This window comes from Xiphophorus maculatus, chromosome 21, assembly GCF_002775205.1.
Source record: "Xiphophorus maculatus strain JP 163 A chromosome 21, X_maculatus-5.0-male, whole genome shotgun sequence".
Lineage (NCBI taxonomy): Eukaryota > Metazoa > Chordata > Actinopteri > Cyprinodontiformes > Poeciliidae > Xiphophorus > Xiphophorus maculatus.
The window spans coordinates 26,137,092-26,152,786 of record NC_036463.1 but is presented as its reverse complement, the minus strand read 5'-3'; the positions used below and the strand labels follow the sequence as shown (position 1 = coordinate 26,152,786).

Sequence of the window (15,695 nt, the reverse complement as noted above, 5' to 3'; positions counted from 1 at the left end):
GGAGTGGTCTGAGCAGAATCACCTGAGGCTCAACATTAGTAAGACCAGAGAGATGGTGACTGACTTCAGAAGGAAGAAGATACCTTCACGGCCACTGAAGGTCAAAGTGGTGGAGGAGGTGGAGGATTACAAATACCTGGGAGTTGTAATCGGCAGCAGACTGGACTGGGCATCTAACACTGACGCTGTGTGCAGGAAGGGGATGAGCAGACTCTATTTTTTAAGGAAGCTGAGATCCTTCAATGTGTGCAGCAAGATGTTGGAGACCTTTTATCACAGTGTTGTTGCCGGCGCCATCTTCTTTGCTGCTGTGTGTTGGGGAAGCAGCATCAGAGCCAGCGACTCTAATAGACTGGACAAAATCATCAGGAAAGCTGGCTCTGTACTGGGACTAAGGCTGGAGTCCCTGGAAACTGTGGTGGAGAGGAGGACACTGAAGAAGGTTCTGTCTATTATGGACAATAAACAGCAGCCTCTCCACCACATAGTGGACAGACAGCGGAGCACCTTCTCACATAGACTGCTCCAGCTCCGCTGTCGTAGGGACAGATACAGGAAATCCTTCCTGCCACAGGCCATCTCACTGTACAATAAAAGCTAAATCATTGTTCTGCACTAATCAGTCCAATTTTGCACAACTGCACTGTGGCACACTTGTTGTACATATATTTACATATACAATACAGACCGAAGGTTTGGACACACTTTCTCATTGAAATCAGTGAGGGGGTGTGTCCAAACTTTTGGTCTGTACTGTACATATCTGCATTTTTTTGGAATCTTTGCAAGGACTGCTCTTAAGTTGCTTTTTATATTAACAGCATTTCATATTTTTACAATTTATAGCATTTTATATTTTATATTTTATTTTTATTTTATCTACAACTACTACTCAGTGGTAGTTGTTATTGTGTCTTGTCTCTATGCTATAACTGAGAAGTAATTTCCCTGCTGGGATGAATAAAGTACTTCTATTCTATTCTATTCTAAAGATTAGGGTGATGGCAAAGAGCCTCCGAGGTTTGGATTTCATCACTAAAGATAAATAATCAATACCAGCAGGAGCAACAGAAAACTGATCAATAAGAGTTTTATTGATGGAATGTCAAGAAATATGTTTTCATTATTATTGGAAATGTTATATAGTATTTTTACATTATACTGTTAAGCAGAAACATAAATAAACCAGATTTTAAAAAATGATTCTCCTTCTACATCAGAGTGATTCCTCCCTGTTTTCCTATCAGAACCAGAACTTTTGGTTCAGTGAACATAATCTGGATCATGGAGACTATTTGCTGAGATCTTGTTTCCAGGCAGGTTTTTCTATGATCCTTCAGAGGGATCTGGGTTTCCTCCTCAGCACCATTCAACTCAACTTTCATCTGTTTTTATTATTTCAGTGTCTGAGACCAGCATGTCCTGTGTTCTCAACCAGGACTGCATTTTACCATGTCGGATCAGGAACGAGATTACCAACATGAAATGGGAACGTCAATATCCAAGGTCTCTGATTGTATCATATAACCATCGAGGCTCCAGATACTCTGAGAGCTTCAGATCCAGAGCGTCACTGTTTGAGGATCAGATCTCCAGAGGAAACGGCGACCTGCTGCTGAGAGGAGTGAAGGTTGATGATGAGGGAGAATATGAGTGCACTGCAAAGATAAATGGCAGCTATTATAGACATTATAGTGACCTTACAGTAGAAGGTAGGACACCTTTATTTGAAAACATTTTATTCAAATCATATTTTGAGAGTTTTTATTTTTTGGTTCCTTCTTCTGCTTAATAATTCTTCATTTTCTCATATTGTCTGCAGCTCCAGTCTCTGACATCAGAATCCATCAGGATGGAAACAGGATCACCTGCAGCTCAGAGGGGATCTACCCTCAACCTGAACTCACCTGGTCCACTGAGCCTCCATCCAACACGACTCTGCAGAACAGAACCACAGTCCATCAGACTGAGGAGAAGCTTTATGACATCAGCAGCTCTCTGACGGTTCCAGACGGTTCTGATCGGATCTACAGCTGCACCATCAGAACCAGGAGGAACCAGAGGAGAGCAACTTTAACTAGAGCAGGTCAGCAGATTTACACAAAGTTCTAATTTCATTTCATAAACTGGTATTTTTGTTTCTTGCTTACATTTAATTTGTCTTTAATGTAAACATTACATTAAATGTTTACATTAATATCATGTAAGCATTTAATGTAAAGCTTACATTACATTAAGTATTACTGTAATGCATAAATATTACAAAAATGAAACATCCAGAGGTTTCTTGATATTTGATCAAATTGAGAGATTTTATTTACTACTGTAACCATGGATACAGCTCTTGTTATGTTTAGAGAACCTTAGAGCCTCTTTACCAAACCACCACAGAAAAGTTTATAAGAATCAGAGGAACTGCTTGAAAATTATAAACATTTTATTTGGTTCACAAAAACCCTTTGAGCAAAAGTAGTAATTTATTTTATTATACAAAAATGACAACATTAAAAACCAGACGACTCTGGGAACATTGTAGATGAACCCAATTAAATAAAATAGACTGATTGGGGGAATAATAATAATAATAATAATAATAATAATAATAATAATAATAATAATAATAATAATAATAATAATAATAATAATAATAATAATAATAACCAAATACACCCAAATGCTCCCAAACAAAAACACTAACATAAAAAATCTCTACTTAATACAACAAAGGACAAAAATCTCTCCTTCCTCTCGTCTCTTCAATCTAAATAAAACATCTTGGAACTCAGGGACAGCAAAGGTCCTTTAAAATGAACCAGAGGGCTGAAATAGCAGCTCTCCTTCCCTAAACAAAACCCAAATACTTTAACTATCAAAAAGAAATAATCCTAAACTGAAACAGTAGCAGGCCAACCTGCACATAAAACAGATCAAGTTAGACAAGCAGCTTAAGTATCCAGATGTTACATGCAGTGGTGACTGCCTGCATGTTCCCCCAGTCCAGGTTGCTGCTCCTGCAGCTTCAGCAGACACAGCTGGTTCCACTCGGCCTCTTGAGGATCAGAGTATAAAGCTGGGTGGGAACTGATCTCAGGGCCTCTTGGCCAACTGGGCAGCATCTGTGCTGCAGCTTGTGGTGGGTTGATGGAAGTGTGTTCCTTTGTTCCAGGCTTGTAGCTGAGTGGGGCCTTGTTTATGAAGATGTGAAGTTCATGAAGCAATGAAGCTTTAAAAGCCTTTGCTTTGTAAAAAGGTTCATTACTCCAAGCTTCATTCATCACTCACTAGTGACATCTGCTGGTGAAACTGTAACAGCCTTGTCACTCAGTTGGATCACACTTCCAAAAATTAGTAAATGCAATATTGTCACAAAGTTTTCATCAAACTCATGTTTAGTAACAGGAGAATCAATTAAATCATATTTAATTGTCATAAGTTTTAATATTAAAATGATTTGTAGCCAATCTAATCCTGTATATGTTGAACATCAGTGGTTGTGTTGGGTTTTCTTTTATGTCAGAGACTGATTTGAAAATAAAGACATTTGATCTTTTAGTTTTTAGTGCTTGTTGGGGCTTTTGATTTTTCTTGGATTTCTAATTGGATCTGATCTTTTATATTTTGCTACATGCAGAATTTTAGTCCTGCATTAAATCTGTTTCTGCTGTGTAAGACTGATATATCTTTGCTGATCAGGCTACAAATAATAGTGGAAATTTCCAGAAGGTGAGAAAGGGGTTAATTATTTTTATTTAAGAAGAATTTTATTGTGAGTGATCATTTCAAAGTTTTCCCAGATGTCAGAGATTTTCCTCTTGTTGGTTCCATTTCAGATAATCAATCGAGTTTATTTGTGTGGCAGATTTCAGCAACAATGTAGTTCAAAGAGCTTTACATCATAAAATGATAAAAATATAAAGTCATATAAAACACCATAATCAACAATTAAGAAAACCAGTAACAAACATTTTGATGAGAGCCATCATCAAATATGTTGGTCAATGTTCCTTTTATTTTGGCCACTGAAGACAAATATTCTCCTCTGATTCGCAGCCAAATGACCTACAACAACCCATGAAGCAGCCGACTTATCGTGCTTTTATTTTGAAAACCGACACACAAAACGAAGCAGTCACGTGTCCCAGGTGATGCGAGGCGTCGTTTGTTGCCAGTCACATAGTTTTCAGCGAGACGACACAAGCATCGAAGCCTGGCTTCAGACGTCCATCTCTAGTTCATGGTCTCTCCCAAGTTAGTTTGCTGGAGGATTGTCTCTTATTAGAAACCCTTTGTTTTGGTATTTACTCTTCTTTTTTCTTTAGGGTTTTCACCTCCACACTCAAGATTCTTCTTGGATTATTTTAAATGAAACATTAACTCCACCCTCTTTGTTTTGCCTCTTTATTCGCTGGTCATTTGTTACATTGCCCCCCTCCCACCCAGCCAGACACCCAGACTTCCTTGGGTCATAACAATTGGGGGCTCGTCCAGGATGATATTTTTGATGAGGTAACTTGTGAGAATTAATTTTGTTTTGTGGTGGGTTCAAGTGTACCATTTTCCATGACATTGTTTCTTTTATTTTGTAATGGAAACGGGTCACTGGTGTGGTACGGTAGAAGGAGATTGACCAGAACTGATGGTCCTATGAGCTGATTGGTCTGTGTGTCTCCCTCCTTTGTTCATTCTGGCTGTCCTATCACACCTTTTTATTTATTTTTACATAGATTATCCTCTTAACATGGCATCCTTTGACTTGGTTACTTTTGTAGCTAATTCTTCCATTAGTCAGTTGGGCAACTGCAGGAAACAAGATCTGTGGGAAATGGCTCATAATTTCAGCTCACCGTTCTCTAGTGCTTTGGACCTGGGGTTAGTTTTCACTCTGCAATCAGATTACAAACACATTTTAATATTACATGAGAATATTAACAAAACCTAGATATTTATGCTGCAGTGGGTGTGACATACAAATGAAAACTCAGAGAAAATGTGTTGGTGTGTGGAGTCACCAACTGTAACCATGACAACCTCCAAGGTCTGGATCTCATCACTACAGATAAATAATTAAAATACCAGCAGGAGCAAACAGAAAGCTGCTCAGTCATATTAGCTTCATTGTTGAAATGTCAAGAAAACTTTTCCATAAATCATTGTGAAGATTATAAAGTAATTTTACAATCTATTTTTAATCAAAATGTTAACAAACCAGTTTTTTTCTCAGATTATTCTCCTTTAACATTAGAGCGATTGTGGCCTCCCGGCTGCTAATAAGTGGATGAAAATTGAAAACAGCAGCAACCAGCTAGTTAGACTAGGAGTAAAAATGCAGAGGATAAATGTAAAAGCATCACAGTGAATATAAGTCTTAGGAAGAGATGGAAACAGAGTCTAGACTAAAAAAAGGGAACAGTCCTCTCTGCAGCGCTCGATCCTCCCCAGCTGATGATCCTCATGACCTCGACCTCCAGCTGTGTGTGATCCACTGGTACCAGAACCACGTCCCTCGGACTGGATGCGTGTTGCTCACCCTGTTTTACGTTCTTCCAGTCCTGCTGCTCTGCTAACCTGCCGACCGGATCGTTCCTGGCTGCTGCGTCTCTGATTCTACCCGACCCTCTCACTCAACTGCTGATTTGCTCCATTTATTGCCCCATTTCTGGCTTGAACGCCATTGCAGCTGATGGAGAATACCTGTGTGAACTGAAGGGGACGTCTCCAGCAACACCAGCCTCAGAAAGAAATCAGCACACATTAAACTCAGCAACTCAAAATAAATCCAAAATAAATATATCACGGCCAAATTGAATAAATCCAAAACAGTAAATGCAAAAAACATGAAAATAACTCAAAAAGGCCACATTGCTACACAATGCCTTCCTGTTTTCCTATCAGAACCAGAACTTTTGGTTCAGTGAACATAATCTGGATCATGGAGACTATTTGCTGAGATCTTGTTTCCAGGCAGGTTTTTCTATGATCCTTCAGAGGGATCTGGGTTTCCTCCTCAGCACCATTCAACTCAACTTTCATCTGTTTTTATTATTTCAGTGTCTGAGACCAGCATGTCCTGTGTTCTCAACCAGGACTGCATTTTACCATGTCGGTTCAGGAATCGGGTCACCAACATGACATGGGAGCGTGAAAAATCTCTGATTGTAAGTTATGACCAGGGTAACATCAGATACTCTGAGAGCTTCAGATCCAGAGCGTCACTGTTTGAGGATCAGATCTCCAGAGGAAACGGCGACCTGCTGCTGAGAGGAGTGAAGGTTGATGATGAGGGAAGATATCGGTGTCACGTATTTACAACTGGGATCTATTATAGACATTCTGTTGTCCTTGCAGTAGAAGGTAGGACATCTTTATTTGAAAACATTTAATTCAAATTAGATTTTGATAGTTTGTATTGTGTTGTTGTGGGATGTTTCTTATGTGAAATTGTTCATTTTTTATTATGTTATTTTCAGCTCCAGTCTCTACAATCAACATCCATCAGGATGAAAACAGGATCATCTGCAGCTCAGAGGGGATCTACCCTCAACCTGAACTCTGGTGGGAACATCGGTTTTCATCCAACACGACTCTGCAGAACAGAACCACAGTCCATAAGACTGAGGAGAAGCTTTATGACATCAGCAGCTCTCTGACGGTTCCAGATGAAGATCCAGGTTTGATGTACCGCTGCACCATCAGAACCAGGAAGAACTGGAGGACAGCATATCTAAATGATCTAGGTCAGCAGATGTATAGAAAGTTCTGATATCATTTAATAAGCTGCTATTTTTGTTTCTTGCTTCCATTTAATTTGACTTTTACTTGAAACCTCATGAAACATCCAGAAGTTTGATTCACATTCAGAGAGTGATTTTATTTTAATTCCATTCTAAATCCCATTTTACCCGTCAACATGAAAAAATGACAGGAACCTCATTTAAAATACATTCCCCTGTAAATGAAAAGTATTTGTTCCAACATTATAACTGATGGTTTACAGTGAAACGTTTTCTGTAGTTAAACACTTTAACATTCTGGAAAATGATCTGTTCAGAATCCAGTTTAAGGCTGACTTTGTGGAAACGTTTGTCAAAAATAATCAAAAAGATAAACATAAAAGCAAGATTATAAGTTTTATCCCTATGAAGATGCAGAGATAAAGAAAGAAAACATTTTCTGTAAAATGCTACATGCTAGCTGAGCTACTGCTAGCATCTCTGTGGCAGCCAAGTGTTTTTATTATTACAGAAAATGAAACGAGCCAAAAACTCAAACAGTTAAACTAGGAATAAAAAAGAGAAACAATCTCAAGGGTGATTGCCAGAAACCACCTGGTTTCAAAAAGCTGATGGTTTCTAACGTTTATGATTATTTATTAACATATATTCATAAAAAATGCGGTTGGCAGCTGACAAAACCCTGCAGCTGGTGGGGAACCAGCGTGAGCCACTAGGGGGCGTTTCCAGCCTCAAACAAATAAACACAACAGAAATTAATCAGCAAAGCAACATGCAGCACAAACCCACATTAATTACAATTATTTAAATAAATCAATAACAAGGGAAAACCAAATAACTTCAAAGTAACACAGCAAAGTTAAATAAATCAAAAACAGAAAACATCAAAGTAAAATATTCTAGTAAATGAAAAAGGCCATGTTGCCACTGCAGACTCTGAGGAAAATGAAACTCTGAAATGATAGTTATTCTGGATTAAAGATCAGTTATATAGCTATTAGGATTGAATGAAATGAACAAAACTGAGGTTCAGGATTTACATTTAGTTCAGTGTTTTAACTGTTAAGCAATAATTTGTTTCTTCATAGATTTGCAGAAATTAGGAAAAGAGGTTTGGATCTCATGACTAAAGATAAATAATCAAAATACCAGCAGGAGCAAACAGAAAGCTGCTCAATAATAATAATAATAATAATAATAATAATAATAATAATAATAATAATAATAATAATAATAATAATAATAGCTTCATTGCTGGAATGTCAAGAAATATTTTCCAATAACTGGAACAATTATATATTATTTTAACATTGTATTTATAAAAGGTAATGTAAAAAAAAAAGTTTTTTTCTCAAATATTTTTCCTTCTACATCAGAGTGATTCCTCCCTGTTTTCCTATCAGAACCAGAACTTTTGGTTCAGTGAACATAATCTGGATCATGGAGACTATTTGCTGAGATCTTGTTTCCAGGCAGGTTTTCCTATGATCCTTCAGAGGGATCTGGGTTTCCTCCTCAGCACTAGGGGTTGAACGACTACATATTATAGTATAGTATAGTCGAGTCGATGTCGACTAGTCGCGGTGACGTCATAGTGACGTAAGCGCAAAAACCCTTCACAACTACTTGGAGGCTTTATTAGCTATTTTCACGGCAAATATTGACCCCCCCCCCCACACACACACACACACACACACTCTCCCCTTCTCCTGCTTTTACTAAGTCTATTATGGAGATTCTTCGTGAGCAGCGGGGAAAAGTTTGTTGCACAAAGTCGGGTCTGACTTTTTTTTTCTAAACACCGGCTGATGCTGATGATCTCTGGATAGTTACTATAGGAGTCAAATGATCACACTGACTACATGGTGCTTTTGGAACATCACAAGCCAAACTTGTTATGAACGGATCCCGTTTGGTTACAGCTGAATTCAACGAAACCACCTGCTTCTCCTCCGCCCGATGCGCGGCAGGAAGCTCTGCTGACTCAGCAGATTGAACGATTTAAGATATTTTCTAGTCAACGTCAACATGATAAAAGTCGAGTCGATGTCGAGTTGACTAGTCGTTGTGACGTCATAGCAACGCAAGACGCAAAGCTTTGGAGTAACGTACAGGCTTTATTACCCGTTTTCACGGAAAAATACGGCATTTACACAGAACAGCAACAAGTGAAACAACAAAACATCGGGATAGTTTATGATAAATAATAAGTTGCTGGGAAACCAACATTCAAAAAGGAAACGCACATCTTTTAGATGGCATGTAAAAACAATAAAAAGAGGTGGCACGGGGCCGGGGGGGGTAAATAAAGTTCACTCGCTGTCAGTATTCTCTTCGCTAAGAGTTGTTGGGGTTTTTTCTTGGTTGACATGTAGGAAAACAAGGGCATCAACATGAGCCGGATGAAGGCTTGCCCGCTTCCTCGTAATGGTATTCCCAGCGAGAGAGAAAATCCTCTCGCTGGGAGTGCTGGTTGCCGGAACAGCTAAATATTTTCTGCTGAGGTTTGCCAGACGGGGAAATCTGCCCTGGTTGCTGGCCCACCACTGCAGCGGGTTCGCCATGGTGGGGATCTGCGGTAGCGAAAAAAAATCAAGGATTTCTTCGGCAGCAGTGGTGCTGTGTGCTGCTGATCCCCTGTAACTCTGGTAATGTGGCCCAAAAAGTTGCAAAAAATCTTCTTCACGTGTGACTTTTTTCCCGGTCACCGGCTCGCTCTGATCGGGCACGTCCTCCACCTCCTCCCCTTCCTCTCCTACAGCTATAAATAAAATAAATAACGCTAAGTTCATAAATTTTCACTTCATTTGGACATTATAGACTAAAGTTATCGTAAACCGTTCAACCTAAATCAACAGCTGTCATTACCGCAGATCTTTATTTAATCAGCAACATAACATCATAATGTATTAGTTAGATCGTCGTGACAAAGACACTCGCGAGCCGGCTAAGTGACATCCTTAGCGGGAAGGGGGCGAGTTTTAGACGGCTCGTGTTTTGTAGTGGACTGCAGCTGCAACTCCATCTCCTTTTAAAAACACTGTAAAACCACAAATATGCATCCATCTACATATCATTTAAACTAATGTATTAACTTATTTTTCTTGTGTCTTGTGACGTATACTGTGCTGTCAGATCAGCACAGGCTGTCACCACCGGCAATCACATGACTGCGACTAGTCGACATGAAATGTAAAAACTCGCGAGACGTCCTAGAGTCGACTAGTCGACTAATTGGTTCAACCCCTACTCAGCACCATTCAACTCAACTTTCATCTGTTTTTATTTCTTATTGCAGACATTGTAACCAACATGCCCTGTGTTATTAACCAGGACTGCATTTTACCATGTCAGTTCAAGAACGAGATTACTGACATGAGATGGGAACGTGTAGATCCAGAGTTTGTGATTGTATCATATGACCATCGTGGCTCCAGCTACTCTGAGAGCTTCAGATCCAGAGCGTCACTTTTTGAGGATCAGATCTCCAGAGGAAACAGCGACCTGCTGCTGAGAGGAGTGAAGGTTGATGATGAGGGAGGATATGAGTGCACTGCAAAGATAAATGGCGTCTATTATAGACATTATATTTTCCTTCCAGTAGAAGGTAGGACATTTTCATTTCATTTATTGAAATAAGATTATAAAAGTTGTATTTTTATTTTGTGGTTCTTGGATATTTCTTCTGAAAAATTGTTTATTTGTTTCATATTTCTCTTGCAGCTCCAGTCTCTACATTCAGAATCCATCAGGATGGAAACAGGATCACCTGCAGCTCAGAGGGGATCTACCCTCAACCTGAACTCACCTGGTCCACTGAGCCTCCATCCAACACGACTCTGCAGAACAGAACCACAGTCCATCAGACTGAGGAGAAGCTTTATGACATCAGCAGCTCTCTGACGGTTCCAGACGGTTCTGATCGGATCTACAGCTGCACCATCAGAACTCAGTTGAAGTATACCGGGACAAAATGGTGGAGAGCAACTTTAGCTGAACCAGGTCAGCAGATGTACAGAAAGTTCTGATATTTAAAATCTTTGGTTCTTTTTTGTTTCTTTTTATATTTAATTTTAATTTTATTTTAAACTTCATCATGAAACATGCAAATAACTTTAATTTTCACTAAAAAGCTACTTTATGCCATGACAGTTTTCATAGTGAGGCATTACATCAAGAGCATCACAAACTGAACGTCTGCAGAATGGCAGCTGATTGGTTGGATGCATTTCCTGTTTTATGAAAATGAAACATCTGGTCCATGGATGAAGGTTTCCTGTCCTGGATGGAAACAGCTGGCAGATTTTAGTCCCTCAAATGTTTTTATCATCATATTGATGGAAACCAGAGATGATTGAGGAAAATATTTATTAACTGCAGCCAAATTTATTATGAAAATATTCAGCATTTATTTCAAAAGTGGATTTTCTTTATTGAGCTGCTGTGATTTATTTTCATGAAATAACTTATTAAACATATTAAACACATTTAACAAGTTAGAACCTTTCAATATGATTTAATGACAGAATCAAACCTGCTTAATAAAATGCAGCTGATTTGTATCATAATTGTAGAAATATTTCCTCAGTCCGTTTGCTTTGCAGAAAGATGGAGCATATTTAGAAGCTTAATTCTAAATATAGTCTTTTATTACATATATTGATATATTTAAAATGTCCATCTTCCATCTCAGAAAGTTTTAAGTGATTCTGATAACTGAACCAGGAAGTTTTATTATGGTTGTTACAGTAATTTGTAGTTTTTCATGAACAATTAACAATATTTTATTACTTTATTTCAGATTTGGCCTCAGACTGATTCCCGTCTTTGTGCAGAGAGCAGTTTATTACTGAAATATAAAAATGTGGTTAAAAACCACAATAACGTCACAAACAGATTTTGTTTGAACATTTTTTCTGAATTTTATTTAAGCTTCAAAAAGTCTCAGTAAAGTCTGGAAATAAGTTTGAAGCTGAGCCCACTTCTATTTAATATCTACATCCTATTAGCTCATGTAATCAGATTAGTTAGCATAACTACGCAGATGATACTCAGATCTACATTATGATGTCATCAGGTGACCTTTGAACCCAGCCAATCACTGAACAGATGCAGAGAAAAGATAAATGTGTGGATGAGAGAAAACTTTCTCCAGCTGAACAGAAACAAAACTGAAGTTATTATATATAAACCTAAAGAGGAACAATCTAGAGTTATAGATCTAGAGTTATAGATCTAGAGTTATAGATCTAGAGTTATAGATCTAGAGGCATGGCTTCTGTTACTATAGATCAGCATTCAGCTTCTATGCAACACAAATCTGGAACAAACGTCCAGAAAACTGCAAAACAGCCGAAACACTGAGTTCCTTTAAATCAAGGATAAAAGCCCAGCTGGTTAGAGTTGCTTTTGATTAATAATAACTGGAACATTGATTAGTATATTTCGTTATTATTGATGAATTTGATGCCATTTGGCAAAATGTTTATTGCTTATTTCATCACTGGTTACTGTTTAGAGTTTTTAGAATGTGAAGCTTTTTGAACTGCTTGTTGCTGAAATGTTCTGAACTCATAAACTTTGATTTCTCAGGAGCTGAAGTTACAATCTGCTGCACATCTTCAGATTATTATGGAACCAGTTTGGTCTGGAGGTTCAACCACCATCAGATCATCCTGACCAAGACTGACAGAAACATCTCCAACATCTCAGAGGAGTGGAGGAAACATGTGAGGAATGTTTCAGCGTCCGGCAGCCTCACCTTACAGGATGTGACCTCAGATCAGGAGGGAGTTTACAGCTGTGAGCTCAGTGGTGGTGAGGAGACGATTATAACTCACCTCTATCTGAGGAGGACTGGAGGTAACAGGATTCAGGATTTAAGGTTCATTAGATGGTAAAAATCTCATATTCTAAACTACAAATGAGTCTTTAAGCTAAACTCCTGAACTTGTTTGGTTCCAGAGAATCTGGTGGTTCCTGAACTCATCAGACGGACGGTGGTTTGTGTTGTGATTGCAGCAGCAGCAGCTGGATTCATAATGTTCTACAAGAAGAAAATGGAGGAAAGTGAAGCTCTGCAGCTTTAACCCTTTCATTCACATTCAGAGAGTGGTTTTGTTTTAATGCCATTCTCACATTTTACCCGTCAAGATGATTCATGAGCTTTGATGTAGTTTCACAAAATGATCAGCTCTTCATGTTCTTCAGGTGATTCTCATGTTTGGAGACATTTCTGTTTTTATTTTTATGATGATTTCATCTCCTGCCCAGCAGGGGGCGCAGCTAAATATATTCTTTATATTCTACCAGCTAAACTTTCTCAGAACTTTATCATTAAAATGTTTATTTCTGTAGAAAATGAATTTTTTATACATCAGTTGCTGACTTATGAGCTTTTATGATTTATATGCTTCATGTAGTTTTACAATATTAGTTCTTCATATTCTTTAGTTATTCATCACATTTGTACATATTTCTGTTTAATCTAAATGTGTAGATTTTACTGTGTTTTCATCTCCTGCCCAGCAGGGGGCGCAGCTAAATATATTCTTTATATTCTACCAGTTTCTCATAAATGTATCAATAAAATGTTTGAAGATGTTTTTCCATTGTTTCTCTTGTTGCATAAATATTTTGTTCTTCAATAAACCAACTAAATATTAAAATGTCTCATTTTTCCAACAGTGTAACTGAAAATGAAATCCTACAAAATGCAGCATGATTTGGTTTGTAATCAACATAAAACGTCTTGGATGAAACTAACAAAATGTAACATTTTCTTTAACATGTGAATAAAACATTATAAACTGAGAAAAACAACAGATGGAAATAAACTCTGAGAAAAGTTATGATTATTATTATTATTATGCTGTTGTAAAAAGTAGATTAATGCTTTCAAAGTGAGGATAAAATAGAAAATGATGTGAAAATATTAATAATAAAGAAATTTTGAATAATAATGAAACCAGAGTGTCGGTTCTGGGGGGAGAACGGTTTTATTTTAACGGCTGGTTGGATTGTTTCCACCTGCAGGGCCTCAACCGTCTCCTAGCAACGGTGGTTAATGAAACTCAACACCTTCCTGCTTCTCCTTTCAGTTCATCTTCATGACCCAAACAGAGAGCGCGCTGCAGGATGATCTGTTTTACTGACTGTTTCTACATGGAGGATCCATCATATCCGAGCTGATGAGGTCAGAGGTTAGAGATTATGATCCACCACCACAGTAAGTAAAGTTTATTTATTGATATAATTTAACATTTAAATAAAAGTGACTCAACAGCCCAAAGCTTTTTTCCCCTCTTCCTCTCTGTGCAGGCAGATGCTTTTTTCCTCATCTCCCTCCTGCCCTGCTTGCTCTGTTTTTGTCTTTTTCTATATTTTTGGAGCCTTTCTTTGCACATCCTCCGAATCAGAAACATTTGATTCACACTGAAACTGCATCGCTATATATATTTATATTGCAGGAGAAAAAAATATTCAAATTTAGAAAACTACATTTCCTGTTCTGTTAGATACCAGTTTAGCACACAAAGGTCCAAATCATCATGACATTTCAAAAAGAGGACAGAAGCAGCTTCCTCCTCCAAACTCACCTGCTTTAACCTGAACCGTCAAACAAATCACAAAAACAAATGTTAAAAACTACTAATTATGGATCTGGTCAACCGGTCTCTCAATGCAATTGATCAAATTTTCTCGACAGGAAGACTGAGCACAGGAGAGCCCTCCTGTCCTGCTTGTGGATTCCTGGCTTATTGACAAATTTGTGACGGACTTGGCTGAACTAGCGAACACTCGGACTGCTGGTTGGACAGAAACACAAGTTGAATGTGAGTCTTGCTGAGACTCTCAGCCCAGCTGAGGACTCAAAACTCACTAACAGAATCGATCTTGGAGACGTTGCCAGTTTCGGTTCAGTGGAACGACCAAACTAATTTGGATAATGGGGAACTGAGATGGAGAGACTTTAGGGAAGATTGAAATTTATAATCTAACCGACCTAAAACATTTTATATCTGAATTGGCTTTCCTCGTGTTGCCTTGGAAGGGCTGAATATTTCCAATCTCCTTGAAGATATGTAAACATAACGCTCCTTCCGTCCTCCTGTTATCCATGCAGCTGTGGAGCTGAGCGCTCCCAAGGACATGCCTAGATAACAACATCTTATCTGACTTCTGCTGGGAGGCTGAGCAACGTGGTTTCATGGCCCTGTGATGTCACCGCCTTCACTCAGGCCTTTGCTTTGCCCTTTGTTTTGTCTGAATGTTGCCATGTACCCTAATGTGTCCTTTCCTCTTTTTTATTTTATTTTGTTAGAAACTGTGGAATACTCACTTTTAACCCAGAACAGGAACTAGAACAAACTTGGAATCCATAAAAAAATCTTCCAGAACAGGAACTCTTAGTTTTTATTATTTCTCAGAAATAATGGCGCACTCATTACTTTTACAAATTTAGAGCAATTAGAAAGTCCAGAGAATACTAACTTACTTACACTTATTTAGCAACACAGATCAGGGATTAGAACAAACTTAGAATCCAGAAAAACTACCTTAGCAACTACGTTTTCGACTCCTGTTCTTCCAAACCAGACAGGAATTATAAGTAAGATACTTATACTTATCTACCAACCCTGAACAGGAATATGTAGTTTATCTAGTTTATATAGTTTGGATCAACATTATTAGATGACTTTTAGACTCCTGTTCTTCCAACCCAGAACAGGAATTAGCCCAGATGATACTTAGCAACCCTGAACAGGAGATTCTGGTTTACATACTTTAGGTCAACATTAGATTGTTTTTCTTTTTTTCTTCTTTCCTTTGGTTTCTTATTTTATTTGTATTTCCTTTTAATTCTTGTAAAGCACTTTGTATTGCCTTGTTGCTGAAAATCTGCTCTATAAATAAAATGACCTTTAAAGCTAAAGCTGTGGAGCGTTTAGCATTTCATTAACA

General features: G+C 38.1%; 1 protein-coding gene across 1 annotated transcript in view; it reads left to right on the top strand.

Moving 5' to 3' along the window:
• Positions 1 to 13,278, top strand: part of LOC111606168 — a 151,034-nt gene extending 137,756 nt beyond the window's left edge. The window contains exons 4-11 of the mRNA XM_023325964.1: positions 1,404 to 1,712; positions 1,823 to 2,086; positions 6,049 to 6,351; positions 6,468 to 6,734; positions 10,030 to 10,338; positions 10,455 to 10,733; positions 12,324 to 12,593; positions 12,696 to 13,278. Of these exons, the coding sequence (XP_023181732.1) occupies positions 1,404 to 1,712; positions 1,823 to 2,086; positions 6,049 to 6,351; positions 6,468 to 6,734; positions 10,030 to 10,338; positions 10,455 to 10,733; positions 12,324 to 12,593; positions 12,696 to 12,820 (2,126 nt within the window). The 3' untranslated portion in view covers positions 12,821 to 13,278. The remainder of the gene's footprint in view (positions 1 to 1,403; positions 1,713 to 1,822; positions 2,087 to 6,048; positions 6,352 to 6,467; positions 6,735 to 10,029; positions 10,339 to 10,454; positions 10,734 to 12,323; positions 12,594 to 12,695) is intronic.
• The last annotated feature ends 2,417 nt before the right edge of the window (positions 13,279 to 15,695 follow it).